Below are 23,816 nucleotides of genomic sequence, written 5' to 3'. Positions count from 1 at the left end.
GCTATATTTCTTTTACTGTGTTGTACAAATAACGTGACCCAAAATGACATGAAACTTTAAAGAAGAACTTTGAATTGCTCTTGACTAGACCTCTAGTATACCCAGGTGTCTTCATTTTTCTCTTTACCATCTAAAATTTCCAATAAAACTCCTCCCAAGTTAGCTCTGGTCACAATCCAATTAGATGACTTTGGAACAGCAAGAGATGTCATTAGGGTAAATGTCATGAGGTTCTTTTTTTTTTTATCCCTTTTGTTATTGTTGTAAGAAATAAATAGCTTAAAGTTTACCATTTTAACCATTTTTAAGTGTACAATTCAATGGCATTAAGTACTTTCACAATGATATGCAACCTTTACCACTCTTTCCAGAACTCTTTCGTCAGACCATACAGAAACTTTTTACCCATTAAGCAGTAGCTCCCCATTCCCAAATTCTTTTTTTTATATACAACATTATTTTAGTTTGTAAGCTGCCAGATGCAATATACCAGAAATGGAAAAGCTTTTAAAAAGGGAATTTTTCAAATTGCAAGTTTATAGTTCTGTGGCTGTGAAAATGTCCAATTTAAGGAACCAACAAGGGGTTACCTTAACTCCAAAGAAAGTACTGATAGGGTTCTGGCTTTCTCTCTCAGCTGGGAAGGCACATGGGGATGTCTGCTAGCTTTCTCTTCAGCTTCTTATTTCATGCAGTTCCCCTGAGGATGTTTTCCTTCTTCGTCTCTAAAGATCTCTGGCTGCATGGGCTCTGTTGGTTCTGTTGACTCTGTTGGCACTGAGCCTTTTCTACAATGTTTCCCTCTTAAAGTGCTCCAGTAAGCATCCCCAACTTGAATGGGTGGAGACACATCTCCATGGAAACCATCTAATCAAAAGTTTACCACCCACATTTGGATGGGTCACATCTCCAAGGAAACAATCAAAAAGATCCCACCAGCAATGTTGAATGAGAAAGAGACACGACTTTTCTGGGGTACATAATAGTTTCAAGCTGGCACAAACATTCAATAAATGTTCTAGTATTTACTATTCTAAAAAACACATAAATTCTAATAAGTTTTAGATACCTTTGAGACTTAATAGCTATGACTTACTTTAAAAAATGAAGTTTGGATTTTTCAGGGTATCAGTTGCCGAATGTTACATGACACAGTCCTTGCAGCCCTTGATGAAGATAGAGCTATAGGGCTGAAATACCAATGACGTGACTGAGTTAGTTGATTTACATACTTTGGCATGCTCTCTGAAGACATCATGAACCTCCCCTTTTCTATTAAATGACAATCACCCTTCCCACTTTCCATTCCCATACCTTCCTCTCCCACCAATGAAACTGTACCCACATCCCTCATCTTTATTCTTTGGAGCCACTAGAGCTTTCAGCCCAGTTTGAGAACCAGTACATTAAAGTATCTTTCCTTTTTCTTCAAAGTATGCTTATAAAGCTGAGCCATATGTTGCTTCTGAGTATAAGACAGTGCATGAAGAACTGACCAAATCTATGACCACAATTCTCAAGCCTTCTGCAGATTTCCTCACCAGCAACAAACTACTTAAGGTATGTTGGGATAGCTAGTATGTCTCTGCAACATTGAAACTAATTAAAGAAAATTCAGATTCCATAGACTATCCATTTTTTGTGAGCTCTGAAAGACTGTCAGCAACTCTGAAAAGGGGTAGCAGAGTTGTACTTCAATACCAGGTTTGCTGCTGTGTTGAGATGGGAGCTGCAAAGTATCACTATATTCAGAATTCTATTAGCTCTTGAATATTAATAAGTCCTTATAATCAAATTAAAATGTACTAGAAGACTCTGACTTAGGGACTATAAGGGCAGGTATCACCAAATGTTAGGCTCAACTATGGGAAGAGATTGCACATAATTTTGAGTAGCAGAAACTTGTTAGATTATACCATGCTGAGCATATGTACCCTATTTCCTGGTTGAGTGGAGTTATTTATTGTTGAACATGTGAAAGCAGAAGAACATCTGCCAAGCCCCTCTTTGGTTTGATAATAATTTGCTAAGATATTCAGTGGTGTTTTAGAGCCATATCTGTTTCATGTTAATAGCATTGTAAGCCTAACTTCCTACCTCCTTATTTGTTGCTTTTCTTATTGGGATCATTTTTTTTCCCTTTCAGTATTCATGGTTTTTCTTTGATGTTTTGATAAAATCCATGGCTCAGCATTTGATTGAGAACTCCAAAGTTAAGGTATGTTACTTCATATCAAGTGTCACTACATTTAGTAGCTAATGTTTATTCATGCTTTCTTTGTGCCAATTACAGCACCAGTATTAGTACTTTATAAGTAATACATCCTTTTAGCTTCATAACAACCCTGTGAAGAAAATATTACTCTTACCCTCATTTTATAGATGAGAAAACTGAGGCCAATGCTTGAGTTTTGCCCAAGTTCATGCTGCAAGTGAGTAGGGGAGTCAGGTTTTGAAACCAGTCTGGCTTCAAAGCTTGCTCCTGAATCTCTGTGTCATTAAGTCCAAAGAAAAACAATACCTTTTCTTTTTACTAGCTCGCTAAATTTCAAGTTTGTTGAAATGGGAATAGTAGTTTAACCATTAATTTAAAATGCCATTTCCCAGTGTTTATTATTCTCTTGACCATCTTTTAGACATTCCTCAGGGTCTAGGATAGAATTGTCTGAGTCAGTCTCTTGTCCTCTGTATTAATGAATTAATGAACTCTGTGATAACTCAGTCTCTTTGCCATAAATGCTTAGTCTTAAATTTCCTCTCTTTCCCCTAGCACCTCCTTGAGATGGGGTCTAGATTTGTGACTTTGTGGGTGTTTTCCATGTCGTACCCAGGTTCTTATTGGCCTTTGCCATGAGATGCATGGTTTCAGCTCTGAACTGATCCCATTGTGGTGTGAGCAGCCTTTGTTTGAGTCTGAGGCATTAAGTTTTTATAAAATTCAAATGCAGTAAATACAGTGTAACTTTCCCATTTTGTGGCAATGCAGCTTTCCCATTTTGATGATTCCAAAGTTCCTTCTGAACCATACAGTGTCTCAGAGTTGTCATTATGAATATGAATGTTTGTCTTATTGGAATTGTATAGAAGTCCCTCTCATAATGATTTCTTATGCCATTGGAGTCCTGCAGGTAGGTGAAAGAAGCAATAGGAAGAGCTGCTCAAAATCTAGGACTCCCAAGCAAAGTATTTGAACTCTCTGAAAGCCTTGTGCAAGGCTGCTAGACTTTTGTCAGGCAGAAGGCTGGTTGTTCAGAAGCTAAAGCTGTACTTTCCTCTAGCAGTGCAGGTGCTAATGCCTCACCATGTGGGTTCCTTTTTTTGTTTTTTAAATCTTGTTAAGGATTCTGATTTTAGTGTCCAAGGAGTTGCCAGATGGAAGTGGGCCCTGCCTGTCACAGAGTAATGTACCAGCCAAATGATGCCAGGACAGCCTGCCAAGGAAAAATCTAACAGATTGTCTACTGGCAGTATGCATCTAAACACACACACACACACACACACACACACGCACATGCACACATACACTCAAAGAAAGAAAGTCATTTGGATTTATTACTTTTCTGTTTAAAATGTTGTTGTGTATGGGATAGGCTTAAGGTCCCCTTGGATTTTTCATTATGTTTGGTCTCTTCCGTAAATAAATGTGATCACTTTAGAGAGAGTAGTGACTTCATATTTAAAACTATCATTGATTCATTCAGAAAGAAATCGTTGAGTCCTGAGGGTTACAAGGTTAATATGGCATGGTTTCTGCACTGAAAGAGTTTAGGTTTGACAACATAGAAAAAACCAAAAGTCACCTTATCTCAAGTGATCAGACAGAGGTGGGGACAGAGTGCTCCAGAAGAATGGGGGAGGGGGTGTCAAAGCCTGCCTGGGTGAGGTGTGAATTGAGATGGGCTTTGAAGTGTAAATTAGGGGTTGGCTAGATGTGAAGGAGAATGAACACTTTTGGCAGAGAAGAGAACTGTGGTGGTAAAGAGCTGGGACACTGCTTCACACGTCCAAGGAACTACAAGCCTGTGTGGGCTTTCCTGTGACAGCAGAAAAAAGACCATGTGAGTGGTGGTCTAGAGAGGTCATGCAAATGTCCAAAAACACAAGACATACATTCGTAAAGTATCTATGGTATCTTTCTGAGTACTGTGTTAGAAAAGTAATAAAGGAATTGATTTTTGTGTGTTCTGTTTCAATATTCTAAAGTAAACCACAGAATTTAAGGGATGGTAAGGATGGGAAAGGTGCTTTCTGGTTCATCTCCTCCCTTATTTTGCAGATATGGAAGGAGAAGTGTAGGCAGAAATGTAGACCTGTGAAGTGGCCTGCCCAGGGTCAAACAATTTAGCAGAGCTGGGAATTAGTGCTGTAGTCAGTGTCAGTCTTTTCCCCAGTGTTCTGCCATTTGCAGCCTTATAACTTCATTCTCTAGTACTTCTGGGAAGTAGTTTATTTCTCTTTGTAACTTTGCACAACCCACTAAAATGCTATCATGTACAATCTTTTCCATAAGTTAATTATATCTTGGTCCTAAAACAGTATTCCGAGAGTTTTTAGAAGTAGTTTATTTTTAAATTGTTATTCACCTATGCTTAAAAATGCAACCATTGGCATTTTTCATTTTTTTCTTTTTCCAAAAGGAGAAAACTTAACCAAAACATAATTTATTAGAAAAAGAAATTCAGTGATGGTAGCACTGAAAGCTAGAGGCTAAAACATAGAACTGTGTAACACAGTGAATCTTGTGGTGGACTGTGACTATAATTAGCAGGACAAATATAAAAAATTTCTTCCATGAACTAGCGCAAATACACAGCACTATTACAAGGAGTTCATAAAAGCATGGTATATAGGAAAAATATACCTATTGACTATAGTTAACAGTAATATCTTAATATTCATCAGCAGTAACAAATGTACCACACCTGTGCTAGGGGGCAATGCTAGGGAAACATAAGGGTGTTGAAATGTTTTGGATTTTCTTTTCTTTCTTGGAGCAATGAAATGCTCTAAAATTGATTTAGGTGATGAATGCATAACTCTGTGATGATAACTGTGAACTCTGTGTACTTTGGATGAATAGTATGATATGTGCATATGTCTCAATAAAATTGTATTGAAAAAAAAAGAAATTCAAATAACCTGCTTACCACTTTGTATAGTTTAACATGATCACTTTTTGAGTGCTCTCTACTTCAGGAGGAATAATGAATTCTAAGATGGTTTCTGTTTCCATGTCATCTCAGATACCATGCCACTCTGTCTTATTAATCATGCATTATTGATCTATGACTGTCTAGAAGGTTTTTTGAAACCTTCATTCAGTTTGTCTCATTTCCTAGCAGTTATGAATTTTATGTTTGAATTAGGTTTTATATTTTGTCTTATATTTACATCTTGAGCCCGTCATTCTTTAGTTCCCAATTCTAGTGTTTTGAATTTAGGAAACAAGTTCATGTTCACCATTCCTAAACCATTCATGATTTCCAAAACTTTGATCAAATCCCTTCAGAGGTTTTATGTTTTTAGAATGAAGATTATTAATTTCTTCCAATGTCTTTATAACCCTGATCCTGATTTTCTTTTCCTCATTGGTGAGTCTGTCAAAGTGGCATAAGCAGATGTATATTAGTCTTGTAGGAACAACTGGGCTGTGGTTTCAAATAAGAGCCAGATAATCTTTTCAGTTTGCTTAAATTTCCCTTTCTGAGGATATCTAGCATCGATCATGTTGAGCTGGTCTTCAGTGTATACACCCAGTATTAGTAGAGTGGCTCCAGCTGATGCATATTTATAGCGAGGGATACATTTTCATAGGGTTAAGCTTCCTTTTAATGCTGCGCTCTTTCTGAAAGGGGGAGGAGGCCACCTGTGTCCACCTTCCAGGCCCCAGCCAAAAAAACCACACTTAATTTACTGAGGAAGAGTGTGAATTAGAGCATCTCTTTGGACTTGCATCTAACATAAGTCATTTCCTGATCACAACAGATGGATCTGCAGTTTGTATTGATTATATATGACTATGTCAGTCTCTAGTGCTTTGCTTGTGCTTGGAATTTACAATAAATGTTTTTTGAGGGAAATATGAGAGAGACCTCATCAAGGCCTACCAAACAGCCTTCCCCACCCCCTCTGCCCCTATGGTCAACATTTTTAGGTGTTTCTTTTCTGTCATTTATATTTAGCAGCTATAATTTCAGCAGACTGGGTTTGAATATCCTTTCCTCCCACACTGAACCAAGTAAATTGCTAGCATTCCACAGGTATTCGTCAACAAAAGAAGTTGGGAAACCTGGTATGAGATAGGATGAATATATACCCTTTAATAAGCATTACTTGTTTAACATTTGCCATTTTCTGACTTCATTGAGCAAGGAAAGAGTTTTAATTTTTTTAATTGAAGAAGGGTGCTGTAGTACATATTCTCAGTGAACTGCTTGAACTTTCCCTAAACCAAACTTATAATCATTGAACATCATGACAGGGAATGTTAATATCCATGCTTCTGTCCATGTATGAGTATTTTTTTTCGTTTTTTTGCATGGGCAGGCACCGGTAATCGAACCCAGGTCTCTGGCATGGCAGACAAGAATTCTGCCACTGAGCCACCATCGTACCACCCTTTACATTTAGTTTTTACTTCTCTCTTTTTTGTGAAAAATAACATATATATGAAGAAGCAATAAATTTCAAAATACATCGTGGCGACTAGTTATAGAACAGATTTCAGAGTTTGGTATGGGTTACAATTCCACAATTTTAGGTTTTTACTTCTAGCTGCTCTAAGATGCTAGAGATTAAAAGACATATCAATAAAATGATTCAGCACTCATACTCATTCATTAAGCCTTTCCTTTTCTGTATAACTCTACCATCACCTTTGATCTCATGAATGAGTGTTTTGAACAGCTGGGCAACAGCACAGATGAGATATGTGACTGAAGTAGAGTGTGAATCCTCAGCTTTGAAGCTGACATAGTCTATTGGAGAAAGAAAATATTCAGTTTGGAACATTTAGAGAAGAGTGGAGGAAGATGTAGGTAAGGTGTCATATCCAAGAATGATAGAAGATTAGTATGGGGATAGAAATGGCTTTTTACCTGGACTGTAAAGGATGCATGAATTAGAGAGAGGAAAATGAGTATTAGGTAGAGGAAACAGCTCATGCAGAGGTAAGGGCCTCTGTGGCTTGCTCTCAGGATGTTTAGAATGAGAGTAGAGGGGAAAGATTGAAAAATAATGTTAGCTTAGAAACAAAGATGAGATTATGGGGGACTTTGAAAACCAATCAGCAAGCCATGGAGAAGTAGAATAGGTTTTATAGCAGGAGTGACAAGATAAAAGAGAATATAAAAGACAGCAGAGTGACTTGGAAACTTTCATATCAGTGAGTCTACCTACCTACCCTCAGAGTTTATTATGTTAAGACATTCTGGGCACCTAGCATAAATAGCCTATGGAGTGATTAATTGAATTGTTGCTTTTTATATTTCTTTTTTTTTTTAGTTCTCTAACTGAAATAATATGAAACGACATGTTATGGTGTAGTAATTTTAAAAGGAGCTAATGAAGATCTAGCACTGGGAGGGATGATAAGGATGGAGAACATTATGACCGAATAAGAGTTTATATTAAGAAAGAAACAGTTATTTCTAGGTATTTACTGGAGAGATATGAAAGTGTATTTCCACACAAAGACCTGTGTGTAAATGTTCATAGCAGCTTTGTTCATAATAGCCCAAAATTGGGAGCAACCTACTGACCATCAACTAGTGAATGGATAAACAAATTGTGTTACCTCCATATTATGAAATACTACTCAGGATTAAAAACAAAGTACTGATTCATGCAGCAAATGATTGAATCTCAAAGGCAGTATGTTATGCGAAAGAAGTCAGATACAAAAGACCACATACTGTTTGAATTCATTTATCTGACATTCTAGAAAAAGAAAAACTGCAGGAGAGAAAGCAGAGCAGTGGTTGCTGGGAGCCAGAGGTGGGGGAAGGGAATTGACTCACCTTTTATAGGTGAGGCAAATGTTCTATGTTGATTATACTGGTAGCCACATGACTATATACACTTGTCAAGACTTATCAAACTGTAGACTTTAAAGGGTGAGTTCTATTGTATGTAATTTATGCCTAAATAAACCTCACTTTAAAAACAGAACATAGTAGCATCAGACATGATTGGGAATAAAAAGGCCTAGATTTCAAATTTGTGAGCACAGAAGAATAAAGCTTTTGAGAAGGATAATAGAGTAGAAAAGGTGGTTTACCTGGAAAGTTTGAAGGTGCTCTATTATGCTGGGGGTGGCTTAAGCTTTAGGTGTGTGTTAGGTTATAGGTTCAGCTGCTGTGACTGAGACCTAAAGTAACAGTGATTTAAACAAGAAAAAGTGTTCATTTCTTCTCACATGAAAGTCCAAGCTCATAAGGGGATTCTGTTCTACAAAGTTATCAGAGATCAGGCTCCTTCCATCTCATTGCTTTGTCCTGGAGTGCTGCCTACATCCTCACCATTAGGCTTGCTTCACCACCACATCCACAGTAGGAGGGGAAAGGAGGGAAGGAGAAGACACACCTTTTCCCTTTTCCCTCTAAGGACATCACCCAGAAGTCATGCACAGCTCTGCCACTTTTTTCTGTTGGACAGATTTGGTTACATGACCACACCTAGCTGCAAGGGGTACTGGAAATTATAGTCTGTATTGTGGGTTAAAAAGTTGATATTCTGTTACCAATGGAGGGAAAGGAGAGAACAAATATTGGCAGATAACTAACAGTTGTTGCTATAAGGGGCCATAATGCATCCAACAGAAATTTCCAGTTGGCAGGTAGAGATTCAAGCTTGAACAAGACAGAGAACAGACAAAACTAAAGAAATAGATTTGTGAACCCCATTTGCTGAGACCATAAAGCCTAAGCTTTTCTCTGGGGAAAAGAACTGAGACCATCCAGGTTGTCCATGGGATTATCCATGCAAGGGATTTATTAAGGTAATGACTATCAGGGAAGTTGGGATGGGAACCTGGGAGAGCCAATAGTCTGCAGTACAGGTCTGACCCCAGGTGAAAGAGGGAGGGAAGCAGGGGAGCATAGTGCTAAGAGAGTCCAGCAGGGCTATTGGAAAGTGCTCGAGCCAAAGTTGACTGTCAAAGTAATCTCACGTCTCCCAGAAGCAAGCTGGCCTTAGTATCTCTGCCACTCTCCTTCATTGGATGGGAGCAGTCTGTGCAAAGTGTGGCCGAGGTGCAAATACAGCAATGGATTTTATAGCACAGCAGCTGGGCCATAGGTTAATTACCTTTCCTGTAATCAGAAATCAGAGGTACCATTCCCAGGCACCAGCAGGCTAGAGAGAGACATAAACACAGAGAGTATGTAGAGAGAGGATACAGATACTGATTTTTGTGAATGAAAATAACAGAGGAAGTAGGAGGAAAAAGAGAAGTTGTAGGCAAAGTAGAAGGGAGAGGAAATAATATAATAAGAAGAAGCAACTTCAAAATGCCAAAAGTACCATTTTACAAATTTCTTCTCAGCCCCATTAGGTTTTTATTGTTATTTTTCTTGTTTGTTAAGCCGGAAAAAATGAAGTTATTAACTAGTAGTCTTATTTATTGTATCTCAGAGAGCAGTAAAATAGCCCATAGAAAAGAGCTCTCTCAACCTCACATGCATGTGGAAGGACACAATTAGGAACAAAGAACTGAAAATTTGAAAGATGTTCTGAAGTCCTTACATGTGAAGCTGGGATTTGGGCAGCAGCTATTGTTGAAATCCTAATGACATGTAGAATGCAGTTTAGCCCCATCACTAGGTCTCCGCCAAGACTTCACTTGTTAACAGCAGGGCTCACAGGGGTTTTCACAGCAAGGCTGAGTGTGGGTTGTCAGGCAGATCCCACTCAGCCCAGGAGTCGGGTGGCAGGAGTTGAGCAGCCAGCAGCATGGCACATAGGTATCCAGCTCACAGCAGGGAGGGGTGCAGGGGTCACAGCAGGTCGGCTGGAGGAGGCTGATCTCATATGGACAGGTGCTGAGCAGGCAGACCCCACACTGGCAGCATTTGTCAGAGGAGCAGATGGTGGTGGCTGGGCCATTGGGGATGCTGCAGCAGCGCTGCCAAGAGATCCCACAGCAGGACATGGTAAGGAGCCGGGGTTTTGTTTGGCTGAGGAGTCTCTTACTGTCTCAGTGTCCTCTCCTCTGTCTGACCTAGCTCTTATATACTCAAAACCCTGGGCATCAGCCCATTCACCTAGAAGTTTTTCCTTCCATTTCAGTTTATATTAATCTCATAAATGCATCTGATTACTTAGGTGTTTATTACTTAAGATGCATGTCTCAGCTCATAAAAAGGCTTTTTAGTTAGTTTGGTTGCCAAATTAGGAGTCCTGACAGCAGCTATTTGTCACTGAAGGGAGAACTTCATTTCAGCCTTCAAAGTTGCTGAGTTGTCATTTCCTAATCACTGAAGAGTATTAGTGATGGGTTGGTTTGTCAGTTATCCACCATTCTTCACCACGTTTTCTTTCTTTTTAATAAAAACTCTTTGTTTTAGAATTATTCAAATAAATTCAAAGTTAGAGGGGATAGTGTTAACAAATCTCATGTTATCACCCAGCTTTAGTAGTTATCAACATTGTGACTTTTTTTGCTCTAAATATCCAGCCTCCTACACTTTTTCCTAGAGTATTTTAAAGCAGTTCTCATACATTATACGAAACATTTCACCTATAAAAGCTTTAATCTGTCATCTTTAACAGATAAGGCCTTTTTAAAAAGCCCTACTATACTGTTATCACACCCAACAAAACAAGCAATACTTTTTTTTATCATCTAACACAAATCTGTATTCAGTTTTCCCAGATGTCTTGAAAATGCCATTTTACAGTTGGTTTGTCTGAATCAGGATCTCAACAAGACCCATACATTGCATTTGATTGATGTCTCTTTACGATTCAGTGACTCTTACACTGTTCTTTCTTCATTTGTTCATTTGTTTTTGTTGTTGTTGTTGTTCATTTGTTTTTTAATATCATATATTTGTTGAAAAAAGTCCATCATTTGTCCTGTAGAATTTCCCACATTTCTACAACACTGATTATAGCCGTATGGTGTTGACATGTATTTTCTTTAAACTTTTCGTTATATCTCAAGTCTCAATTAGGTTCAGGTTCAGTTTTCTTAATGGCAAGTATATTTCATGGTGGTTCTACTATATCACAGAAGGAGACATCTAAAATCTGGTTGTCCCACTTTTAGCAATGATAATATTGATTAATGGGTTTAGTTGGTACTACCTGATCCATCCATTACATATAATTCTCCATCAACTTTCATCTAATGATTTTAGCAGCCATTGACTTGGCCCCATTCTGAAAGCCGCAGACATTTCTCTTTTTCAGAATTGGCCAGCTTGGGTAGCTGGCTGATGGTTAGAGCTAGCCGGTACTAGGCTCTCAGATGCTGATAATTTATTGAGGCTAACACCCCAGGATATAGACTTACTGGTCACATTTATGGAGCAAAATCCCTGTGGAATTTCAAAATGTGTTGCTCTGTTTGGAAATTAGCTAAACTTCAAATTCGTATTGCTTTATCCTTACTTCACTGAATATTTTAGCTTACATAAGTACACAAAATTTTGTATTAGTGTTTTGAAAATTGAGAGTATTATAAAGCTGGTGTTTCAGAATTTCACTAAGTTCTGGTATTTAATACATAGGAATAATATATGCTTGCATGAAGAAATATCTAGGTTTCAGTTCTAGCTTTACAAAACACTATTTGTTTGACATGGATACAGGTTTGGCTGCTCTAAAAGAGGCCAAAATAATAGCGACCTAAATAAGACAGATTCATTTCTCTCTTTGGAAATTATGAGCTCGTAGATAGTTTGGAGAGTGAGGCAGGTCATTTAGGGACTCCAGCACCTTCTAGCCTATTATTCAGCCTAGGGTGAGACCCTCATCCGCATGGTTGAGAAGCTGGTTCATCACCACCAGAAACAAGCAGGCAGCGCAAAGAAGAGAGAGTGGAAGGCAAGCAACTTCTTTTAAGGGCATGACCTGGAAATGGCATGTCAATTCCTCTTTACCACCCATTAGCCAGAACAAAGCAGATGGCCCATATTAGCTACAAGTTAGTCTGGGGAATGTGGTGCAGCCACGTGCCCCTGTAGAAATCAGGGGGAAGGAAAGGGGGGGCTATTGAAAGTTAGCTCTCTCAAGCTTCAGTTTCCTCATCTGTAAAATGGGGAAGAAAATATCCCCCCCTTGTGGCTGTTAGCGTTGAATGCAGGAAGGCACCTCTAGTTTAGTGCCATTCAAGTTGCAGGCTCTCAATAAGTAGTTCCAGTTTGAGGGGGTGGGGAAGAGGGAAGTACAGCATCACCTGGCTGAGAGAGCCTCGTTTGGACTGATGGTAGATCTGGGTTTGTATCTTCTACTCTGCCACTTGTTAGCTGTGTGACTGAAGAGGCACCTACCATCTATACATTTAGAATTAAGTTCATAAGGGGGTTTCTAAGAATTTAATTTAAAAGTACTTAAAAATAACTAGTACAGTGCCTGACATGTAGAATATGTAAAATAAATGGCTAATTGCTAAGTAGGCTAGCTTTAATTTATTAGGAAAGCATTCTTGATGGGGAAAAATTGTTATGTAAACTTCATTTGAAGAGCTCTGCCTCTAAGCAGTTTAAACTGATCATGTCCAATCATCACTCCATGGATTTACAGTTCGATACTAAAACTTAAACCCAAGCCATTGTTTTTTAAAGAGAGCTCTTCACAGTACAGACATTAGAATCACCCAAAGTGCCTAGTGAAAATTCAGGTCCCTATTTCTTCTCTTCACCCTCTGCCAAGTTCCTGATTCAGAATCTCTAGAAGCAGAGGCTGAAGTCCCACATCTTCACAAACACTACTAGAGTGATCTTTATCACGCTGAAGTTTGAGATCTTCAGGGCTAATCCACAGCATTTATTTAAAGTATTTAAATATTTGTGTAGTACTTTGAAAGAAGAAAGAATAATTCATCTTATCTAATTTCACATAAAAAAGAGTAGAGCTCTGAATTTTAAAAATGGACTCCAGGATAAGATTTCTGTTTCCAAAGGGATGCAACTTCAAAAATAAATGTTTGCTTTAAATTCTTTTCAGTTATTGCGAAACCAGAGATTTCCTGCATCCTATCACCATGCAGTCGAAACTGTTGTTAATATGCTGATGCCACACATCACTCAGAAATTTAGAGATAACCCAGAGGCATCTAAAAATGCAAATCATAGCCTTGCTGTCTTCATCAAGGTTAGTATTTCCATTAACAATTATCTTAGCCACATGACTAAAATGTTCTGTTTAAGTAGCAAACTCACAGAGTGACTAGTTCATAATAGGCACTTAGTCAATGTCGATTGCATGTTTTCATGCTAAAGGTTAAACTTATTAACAATAAACATTGATTTGAACTCAACTTTCCAAAAAGTTTGGCCCTGAGATACTTACCTTTGCAAGTTCTCTCTCTCCACAGAGATGTTTCACCTTTATGGACAGAGGCTTTGTGTTTAAGCAGATCAACAACTACATCAGCTGCTTTGCTCCTGGAGACCCAAAGGTAGTGTGGATATTATATACTCTTCCTTTTTTTTCTCTCTGATTTACATCTGGAAGTGCACCTATTTCTCTCCATTTACATTAGTCCGGGAGGCACTATGAGACCCTATTCAGAGATACTAATACTTCATCAGTATGTGTGTGAGATATTAGTGACACAGTAATCCCAAATGAGAATTAAACATTACCTGTTGATTTTCTCGTAAATACCTAAACTGATTTCTCCACACCAAAACTAAGAGTATTTAGTTGCAAGTTATAGTTTACTTAACATGATAACAGAGGTAATCATGTAACCTTTCTGTGGTAGAATATCATTCTACATCTTTTCCCTTAGTTGTTTGTTTTATTTTTAATCTCTGCCTTAGTAATTTTTTATTGTATTGATTCTGTGTCTATAAGAATAAGCATCTTGAAATCTTTTATTGAAGTCGGAGGAACATAAATAATAAATGCCCTAAAAGTCAGTAGAGGACATTGTTTAATGAAGTGTGTTCTCATTTTTCAACCAAATCCTTCCAGCCATTTTAAAATCTGTAAAATATGGAACATACAGTTCCAAAAGAGTCAAGAAGCTGAGGATTGGGGATATATATGTCTAATAGGCTTTTTAGGATGCTGAATAAAATATCTAGTGAGATATTTAATTTATGACTAAACATTTTTTCCTGTAGACCCTTTTTGAATACAAGTTTGAATTTCTCCGTGTGGTGTGCAATCATGAACATTATATTCCTCTGAATCTACCAATGCCATTTGGAAAAGGCAGAATTCAAAGATATCAAGGTAATGTATCCTTATATATATGCATATTAATCTTTTCACAGAGAGACCCATGTATTTTTAATAAGAAAATTGATCCAACTATGACATCAGAACTTCCTGATTTTTTTTCATTGATGAATTAAATTTTTCTCTCGTTAAATTTCTATTTTAAAAGGTATTGATTATGTGGGGCACTTACTTTTTAGCAAATGTAACAAACTACAGATTAGGCCAGTATGACTATTTTGCATTAAAAATTCCTTTGCTTAAATAATAGAAATCCATTTTACTTACACTAGTTTATTTTTATTTGTTTTACTTTTCCTTTTTTCTTATGAATTAGCTTTTCTTTCACCAACTGTGGAGTCAAATGACACTCCTGTAGGTAGGTGTGGGTGTGATGCTTGCTTTCTTGCATTGTCCTCCTTTAAAAAGAATGCAAGTGATTGCTGAAATGCTTACATATGCTACTCATTTAGGCATTTTCTATATCCTTTGATCAATTTTTATACTCATAATAAACCAGCTAATTCGTTTTCACTGAAGCTAAGACATTGCTATAACATTCCAGGGAGACCTCTAGTTTTTGCTTCTTGAATCACTATCTCCTTTAGGATGTTTCTTTAAGCAAAAGAAACAAAACACAAAAAGCCCTGCTTGGCCCATTTTTCATTATTTTCATAGCCCTTTTCCATGGTAGTGGCAGTAACCTAAATCACAAGCAACACGGCTTTTTCACATGCTTTTTATGTTTGCATGTTGAGTCTTTATTTTTGTATCCTCTTTAAATTTGAAGAGAGTTGAATTCAAAAGGTATTTCTTAGCATACTTAGCAATTAGCTGTTTATTGTACATATTCTACATGTCAGGCACTGTACTAGTTATTTTTAAGTACTTTTAAATTAGATTCTTACAAACCCCCTTATGAGCTTAAGTCTTTGCTGAGTAGATAAAGTTCACCAAATTAGTTTATCAAGTCTCAAGTAACATTTATTGAGTTTAGTGCCTTGTGTGTACTTAGGATTATTTGTGTTAAAGAAAAGAAAAAGTGGGAGGATGACACCAAACTTGAGAACACACACATCAGTTGCCTCTGTATTTCAGAGACTTTTACCTCTCTTCTCCCAGAACAGACAGTCCCTCCATTTGAGGAGCAAGATGGGGATTGTGGTAGTGGAGTTGGCATTCATACATGCAAAAGATACCTGTTCCAGTTTGCTAACTGCTGGAATACAACACACCAGAGACGGATTGGCTTTCAATAAAAGGGGATTTATTTAGTTGACGTATAGTTCTTCAGAGGAAAGGAAGCTAACTTCAACTGAGGTTCTTTCTTACGTGGGAAGACACAGGGCAATCTCTGCTAGCCTTCTCCCAAGCCTCTGGGTTCCAACAACTTTCCCCAGGGTGATTCCTTTCTGCATCTTCAAAGGCCTGGGCTGAGCTGCCAGTGCTAGGATGAGGTATGCTAAGCTGCTTTGGCTGTGCTACCTTGAGCTCTCTCATTTAAGCACCAGCCAGTTGAATCAAACATCATTCATTGCAGCAGGAACACCTCCTAACGGATTGCAAATGTAATCAGCAACAGATGAGGTTCATATACCATTGCTCTTGTCCACAGCAATAGAACTAGGCATCTTCAGCTGGCCAAACTGACACCTGAATCTAACTACTGCAATACCTATCTACCTAGCATGAACTGTGTGTCAGGAACTGCCCTTACCTCTGGGATATGGTCGTGGACAACACGACTCTTTGTAGCTTACACTCTAGTAGGGGAAGACATGGAAACAAAACATACCTAAGTAAAACAGGATGTATATTAAACAATGATAAGTGATAAGGCAAAAACAAAACTGGGAAAGGGGATATAAAAAGAGATGGGGGAGGGATAATATTTAAGGTAGGATGGCCAGGGAAAGCCTTACTGAGGAGGTGACGTTGAAGTAATGATCTCCAGAAACTGTGGGTTGGAGCCATGCACATGTGTATTTGGGGGAGATGTTCTGGGCAGAGGTAACAGCCAGGCATTCGGAGTCCTCAATCTATCCCCACTATCCTTCTGATTTCCCTTCTTGCTGTTTCTCGCATTTCAGGCACATCCACTTACTCCCGGCTCCTTAAACATGGCATGCAGGCAATTTCATGCCCGCCCCGCACACCCCTCAACCTCAAATAGCTGCCTTTGTGGGGGATTCCGAATCTTCAGCACCCCTATGTAGGACTCCTCCTCTCTTTCTCCCTAGTATTCCAACTAGAATTAATTGCTCTTCCTCCCTCCTCCCCACTCCCCCATCCCGCCCTCACTCCTAACCACACCTTCCCTTGTCTTATAGTTACTAGCTCACCTGTACTTGGTGACTGTGTCTCTTTCCTTTTTATCTGCCTGAGGGCAGGGCTTTGACCCAAGATCTTCATAATCTTTCGAGGTATTTGGTAGGAAGAGGGGCTGCCCTAATTAGGTGCATGTGGGTCACACAGATAACTTGTACTGATAGGAATAAATATTTTTAGGATTTTCCTTCTCCTTTCTCACACACACATGTGTATGTGTGCACATACATGCACATAAGCACATACGCGTGAGCATGTGCACATCTGAACCCATCATTTTCTTCTAGGGAGTTTATGTGAATTCAAGCTGTGAACTGTAGTTTGGATTAATTAGGTTTAATAATTATAAACAGCTAACGTGATTATTTTGGCAAGATGTGCACTCTTTCCCTTACTTCTGCTGAAGTGTTAAATAGGACTTGGGCAAGTGTTTTAGATGAGTTTAGAAGTAACTATCTGATGCTGGCTTAAAGTCAAAGGATGGGTTTCATAGACTTCCTCTAGTAATGGGTTCAGTGTAATATTTCAAATCATGGCTGCAGTGTACTGGAAATGTGTGTTTCAGTGTTTGAGTGATGTTTAACTGCTTTTATATTACCCTCCCTGAGTAAATTTCATGTTTGCTTTTATCTCTTTTTTCCTGAAGGCTTTTGGTTTTGTCATTTAGCTTGCTGATGATTTAGTGTGGTTTGATGCTTGTCCATTTTAGTTTTAATTTATATTCATTTTTTAAATTTACTTTTAGAGATGCAGAAGTTTTGAGTGTATTTTAGAGTGTACTACATTAAATACTATTATAATTTGTTCAGTGATAACAGAATAAATAGGTTACAGGCTAGCTTGTTCTTTTTAAACACATTGCATTTTAAGGAGAATATAATGGTATTAATGACAAGAAAATGGGTACATGAACCCATGTAGTAAATGACATTTTAACAGACCATGTGTATTTATTCTTTCTTTCATTACATGCTTGTTATTACTTCTCTCTAATTCTGTTAATTAGTACATTAACTTTATTTGCCAATTTGTTATTTGTTAATAACAAATTGCGGCTGTGATGTAACATGCTGTTCTGTATTATAAAAACTGGTACTAAAACTATTAAGTTAGAGAAACTTAATAATTATGTAGGATGCAATATGTTCCAAAATCAAAATCCAATGCTATTATTTATATTTAAATTCTGATTTCATTTGAATTAGATACTTTAAGAAGTAGAGCAGTTTTTTGAATAATTGGACCCTTTCCTGTTTGAAGTCAAATATAATCATTTGTGCATATGCACAGGTTGGGTTGAATGCAGAGATAGATTTTGGTTCTTCATTCATATCATCCTCTCTGATTAGTTTGTATCCTTATTTCAGATCTCCAGCTTGACTACGCATTAACAGATGAGTTCTGCAGGAACCACTTTTTGGTGGGATTGTTACTGAGAGAGGTGGGGACTGCTCTCCAGGAGTTTAGAGAAGTCCGTCTAATTGCCATTGGTGTGCTAAAGAACCTACTGATAAAGCATTCTTTTGATGACAGATATGCTTCAAGGGTGAGTATTCTCCAATGGAAGGAAAGATATGTGAAGAAATGCCCTTAATTTAGGTAATTAAAAGAAGGTAACCCATCATAATTCTCTACTTAAGCAGTAAATAAAATATCAGCCTTTATAGACAGGATCCAAATAAAGGAGATGGCCAATAACAATTCAGCCTGTCATTCAGTTCTCATACTTATGGGATAGACTTGTAATTTGTGTGTTTGTTTCAGAGCCATCAAGCAAGGATAGCTACTCTCTACCTACCTCTGTTTGGTTTGCTTATTGAAAATGTCCAGCGAATCAATGTGAAGGATGTGTCTCCCTTCCCCGTGAACCCTGGCAATGTACGTCAACTTACTCACATCTCTGTACCTTCTTTGCTATTTTTTTCTTTCCCTTTTCACTTTTTTTTTTTTTTTTTTTGTGAGGGGGCAGTAAAATTGTAATTATCTGCAGTGATCCTGGTAAATTGCATTTCTGAATCAATGGGTAACCTTCCTGAACTCTTTTGAAAATCATTATAAAAACCATGCTCTCCTGATGATCCAGTATCTTCTAAGACCCCAGGATCTTCATTTGTACATTCATAAGAAATAGAACATAGTCCTGCCCTGTCTGTTCTGAGAGCACAATTCTAGCCCAAATGCTGATGATGTTAAGTCTTGGACAAGCCACCTCTTTGGGCTACAGTTTTTCTCCATCTATAACATTAGAAAGTTAGGCTGAATACTAAAGATGTGTTGGAAATTACACTGACTGAAGGATGACCCTAGGAATTATCACAGAACTTTTGGCTGGAAATTGTTTTTACTCAATCCTTGATATGTGTTGATTTGTCTTGTGATTTGAAAAGGATTCTTAGTATCATATTACAGTTCAACTTTTCAAAGCATTATCACTGTCAATACCTTGTCACATTTGAATTTCATAAAGCGTTTAAATTATTAAACCATAATAATTATTAAAATTTGTAAAAGGTTTACAAACTAAAGCTGAGATAGTCTTTATCTTTCTAAAGTTTCTTTTCTGGGCCTCAGGGGACTCATCATTAATTTGGGCAAACATTACCAACCCAATAATTTCCTTTCCCCTTTTATTCTGGACCTATGAATTGTTAACCTTGCCACTTTGTCATGCTGACGTTCATTTGGGGTGGTTCCATGCATGTTTCCCCCAAAGAGTTTGGCATTATCCTCTTTTTTACTCTAGCTTCTCCACTTTTGAATACATTTCCTAAAAAAAAGTTGCACTGAGATTAGCCATAGTAACAGAATATTTTCGTAGTTCCAAAGGACATAATCTTTTTCTGTCCTTAAGTGAAATGCACCTCACTAACCTCACCTATGCAACATTGTATTTCATACTTATAATCTCTAAACCTGTCAGCTTTTCTAACTGGAATAAGTAATTTAGGGTATAATACGCCCTCCTGTACTGTATCATACTGAAAAAAAAAAAAAATGACACAGGGTCTTTCTTTGGCTTTCATCAAAAGCAAAATCACCAAAATGTAATATACCTTTTTAAATGTAATTTCAAAATAAATGCTTCTCCACTAATTAGGAATCCTCAGGAAGCCTCTCACCTTTCAGAAATTTCAGTTGCTGCTATTGTAATTCGGTGTAACTCAATTGGGAGGATTTCTACTGTGAGACAAAAATCAGTGTTGTAGTTAGAAAGAAGATGTCAAGCTTTTTTGAAGGAAAAAAAATATTGAAATAATCTAAAGAAATATTGGGCCTTAGCACTCTAGATAAGGGAAGATGCTAGAATTGCTGGAGAAAAAAATTAATGACCTTATGGAACAAGCTTTCTCCCCCTTCTACCCCACCCCAGACTTTAAATGCTCTGCTCTCATCTCTCCTTGCTCCTTCTCTAATCCCCACCCCGCCCCCTTTCCCTGCCTCCTGCATATCATGTGGCTGCTTCTCCCACACAGGCACCCTGAACATGTCAGGTTGTTCTGTCTTGTTCTAACACTTGCAAGAACAGCTGATGATTTTTCAAATATCTTTGATTATTTTTTCTTTTTCCCTCCCCTTTGACAGGTGCTGAAGGATGAATCACTTAATTTGCCAACTGTAAATCCATTAGTGACTCCACAGAAGCCAGGAAACCCGCCTGATAACAACCTGCACAAAGACCTCTTCGGTGCTATCTCTGGCATTGGTAATGCTTGGTGCCCTTATCCACTTCTCTCCTGGTGAACTTGAAAGGGGTCTTTGAGCAGAAGTTTTGTTAATGTCTTAAACTTGTGGAATAGGATTTTGAAGTCTGAGTTTCTGCTTTGATTGTTTGTTCTTTTTTCTTTTTGTGATACTAAAAATGACTGACTCCCCTTAATTCTACACTAAAATAAAGGCTTCCAAATTCTCATGCATACCTGATGTATTACATTTAATCACTTACCTATACTGTTTGTTTTTGTTTTGTTTAATGGGTGTATTTGTAGTGTTAGCAATGCAGAGGAAATGTGAAAGAGAAATTCCTGAAGGTGATAATGGTCTGTTGCTAGAATTCAATCCTAAGATCATTTTTCTAAAATCATCTTTTGTAGACTTTTTTTTTTTTCTTTCTGGAATAATATAAAAACAACTCACTGGGGGAGGAAAACAGATGGCATAAATCAGGATTCAAATTGTGTAGTTTTTCCTTAAGAAACTGCCTGACAAATGTACTTATAATATTCTGATTAGTCGAGCACCTGTGCCAGCTCCTTGTAGAGATATAGTACAAATATATATATTTGTAGATATATTGAAGATATTTATATCTTCACAGAATTGCCACAGACTTCTTCTGTTTTCTTTCTCATGCTCTTTTACCGTACTTTGAATATAAGTGAAGCATCCTACTAAGGCTAGTGGTTAGACTACCCAACAATTCATGGGGCAGAATAAAAAGCAGTCCTTTATTCAACTAATTCACAGGATAACTACTCACTCTGAGTTTATGCCTTTACCTTTTGTGGAGGTGGTGTTTTTAACATATCACTTCATGTAAATGATGAAACTAGGCAGAACACAAAATTGAAAACCCCATGCCAGTGCCCGTTTTTATCCTACTATATAAATCCTTTTTTTTAACTTTTTATTTTATCATGTAACATATATACAAAACAAAGAAAGAAAAAAGCAATAGTTTTCAGAGCACTCTTCAACAAGTAGTTACAGGACAGATCCCAGAGTTTGCCATGGGCTACCATACCATCATCTCAGATTTTTCCTTTTAGCTGCTCCAGAATATAGGAGGCTAGAAGGAATAAATATTTTTTTGTCATCACAATCAACTTTTTTTCTTTTTATAAAGAGAAATGAAACTAAATAAAGTGTCAGCGGCTGAGAGATTTCAGACAGAGTCGAGAGGTTATCCTGGAGGTTATAGATATCCCCTTTTTAGCTTGATGTGTATTGGGAGGCTGGAGGGAAGTACCTGGAACTGTGGAGCTGTGTTCCAGTGGCCACGTTTCTTGAAGATGATTGTATAATGATATAGCTTTTGCAATGTGACTGTGTGCTTATGAGAACCTTGTGTCTGATGCTTCTTTTATCTATGAATACTGACAGATGAGTAAAAAATATGGATTAGAAATGAATAGATAATAGGGGAAACAAATGTTAAAGTAAATTGAGTAGATCGAAATACTAGTGAACAATGAAAGGGACTGGTAAGGATTATAGAAAAAAAATAGTGGGAACAAAGGTTAAAATCTATTGAGTAGATGGAAATACTAGTGGTCAATGAGAGGGAGGGTAGGGGGTATGGAATATGTGAGTTTTTTCTTTTTATTTCTTTTTCTGGAATGATGCAAATGTTCTAGGGGATGATCATGGTGATTAATATACTATTATGTGATGATATTGTGAGCTATTGATTGTACACCATACATGAAATGTTTGTATATTAACATTCCATGTTTGTATATTAAGAATGTTCATGTTTGTATGTTTGTGTGTTGTTTTGGTTTGATAATACAAAATAAATTAAATTAAAATAACATATATACAAAAAAAGCAATAAATTTCAAAGCACAGCACAACAATTAGTTGTAGAACAGATTTCAGAGTTTGGCATGGATTACAGTTCCACAATTTTAGGTTTTTACTTCTAGCTGCTCTAAGATACTAGAAACTAAAAGAAATATCAATATTATGTAAATCCTTTTTTATAATTAAGTAATTTTTCATAGTATTGTATCTCAATTAACTCCTGTAAAGATTAAATAAGTTAATACATGCTTGGAATAGAGCCTGGTATGTGGTTGAACACTCAGCCTATGTTAGCCACTATCATAAGTTTCATTTGCCTTCACTCTGTCTGGGGCCTTCACTCTGTCTGGGGCCTTCACTCTGTCTTCTTTCCTCTGCTCTGTCCATGTCTACTCACTGCTCAAGCAGCAAGTGGGAAAGGGGTTTTCTCTCAGAGGGTTTAGTCTGCAGTAGTTCAGGGCACTGGCTTCAAAGTTGGACAAATGTGGTTTTATACCTGGACTTCAATATTTACTATTTGTCGTGAGCACAAGGTGCTTATCCACTCCACCCTCAGTGTCCAAATCTCTAAAACAGAATCATCATGAGGAATGAAGAGCTAATATGATCTATACAGTGCTTGGCATGGTAAACACCCATTATTATTCTTTGACTGCCATTATAACAAGCACAGGTCTTTGAAGTTATTGATATTTTGTGTTATGCCCTCAGTAACCAGTCAGATAGGTCCAGGAGCCTAGGAATTCATTGAAAATCTTTAATTCCCTGTCCTCTCTAACCAGTACACTGTAGTAGGAAAGGGTCTCAGAGAGAAGTATTTAGGACTTTGTGTGAAATTAAACTGAGAGGATGTTTGTGCTAATTTGACTCACTTCTCCAATTCAGATTTCACTTTGTTAGTTGGGATCTTTGAGAATTTAGAAATAAGCCTTTGGATATCTTTAATATGTTCCAAATGTCACAAATGGCTTTTGTTGTGTTTTCATGTTGCAGTTATGAAAACTACTTGAGACTGACATAGTTTGGCATGTCTTTTTTACTCTTTCTGAACTTCAGTTTGCAGATCTACTATTTTCCATAGGAATTCAACATGACAGGCTTCTTTATACTTAGGTTTTATCTATATATCTCCCCCCCACATACACACACACACACTTTAAAAGCATAAATCCTCGTTCCTTTTTAGGATTGCTCTCCAGGGCAATTAGTTTTTTGGTTTTTAGTTATCTGGTCTCTTTAGCAACTCTTCTTTTAGTCTTTAAGGGGTTTTCGGTTACTTTTAGTCTCTGCTTGTCCTTCCAGAGCAGATTTTCTCCTTACATCTTTGTTTAGTAGAAATCCTTTTTCCACATATAATGAGTGAGTCATCAGCAGTTTTGTTTTTGTTTGTTTGTTTGTCTTAATTATCTTGAAATGTGGTGCATGAGAATTTCTAAAACTGATTCAGAGCCTGGATAAAAATTACTTAAGCAGTTGTTATCCTACTCAAAGGATTCATAGGCTCAGATTCCTTTTTCTGCTTATTCAATATGTAGCATTGAACTGTCTCTATAAGGTGGTGGAGGGCAGGG

At 37.5% G+C, this 23,816-nt stretch overlaps 2 protein-coding genes across 7 annotated transcripts in view; one reads left to right on the top strand and one right to left on the bottom strand.

Moving 5' to 3' along the window:
- The window catches only part of DOCK9 (dedicator of cytokinesis 9), a 341,474-nt gene that overhangs the window by 236,249 nt on the left and 81,409 nt on the right, over nucleotides 1-23,816 (top strand). For all 6 annotated transcript variants that reach the window (XM_077158579.1, XM_077158575.1, XM_077158574.1 and 3 more), the window contains exons 26-33: nucleotides 1,435-1,560; nucleotides 2,147-2,218; nucleotides 13,171-13,317; nucleotides 13,541-13,624; nucleotides 14,298-14,409; nucleotides 18,090-18,268; nucleotides 18,487-18,600; nucleotides 20,305-20,425. In XM_077158579.1, the coding sequence (XP_077014694.1) occupies nucleotides 1,435-1,560; nucleotides 2,147-2,218; nucleotides 13,171-13,317; nucleotides 13,541-13,624; nucleotides 14,298-14,409; nucleotides 18,090-18,268; nucleotides 18,487-18,600; nucleotides 20,305-20,425 (955 nt within the window). The remainder of the gene's footprint in view (nucleotides 1-1,434; nucleotides 1,561-2,146; nucleotides 2,219-13,170; nucleotides 13,318-13,540; nucleotides 13,625-14,297; nucleotides 14,410-18,089; nucleotides 18,269-18,486; nucleotides 18,601-20,304; nucleotides 20,426-23,816) is intronic.
- Nucleotides 9,845-10,150, bottom strand: LOC143681497 (keratin-associated protein 3-1-like). The gene has a single exon (XM_077158572.1). It carries the CDS (start codon nucleotides 10,148-10,150, stop codon nucleotides 9,845-9,847), a length of 306 nt encoding a protein of 101 aa, XP_077014687.1.

The sequence above is a fragment of the Tamandua tetradactyla genome, chromosome 4 (genome assembly GCF_023851605.1).
Source record: "Tamandua tetradactyla isolate mTamTet1 chromosome 4, mTamTet1.pri, whole genome shotgun sequence".
In the NCBI taxonomy this organism is placed as follows: Eukaryota; Metazoa; Chordata; class Mammalia; order Pilosa; family Myrmecophagidae; genus Tamandua; species Tamandua tetradactyla.
Note: the sequence above shows the minus strand (reverse complement) of the source record. Positions and strands in the feature narration are given on the sequence as shown.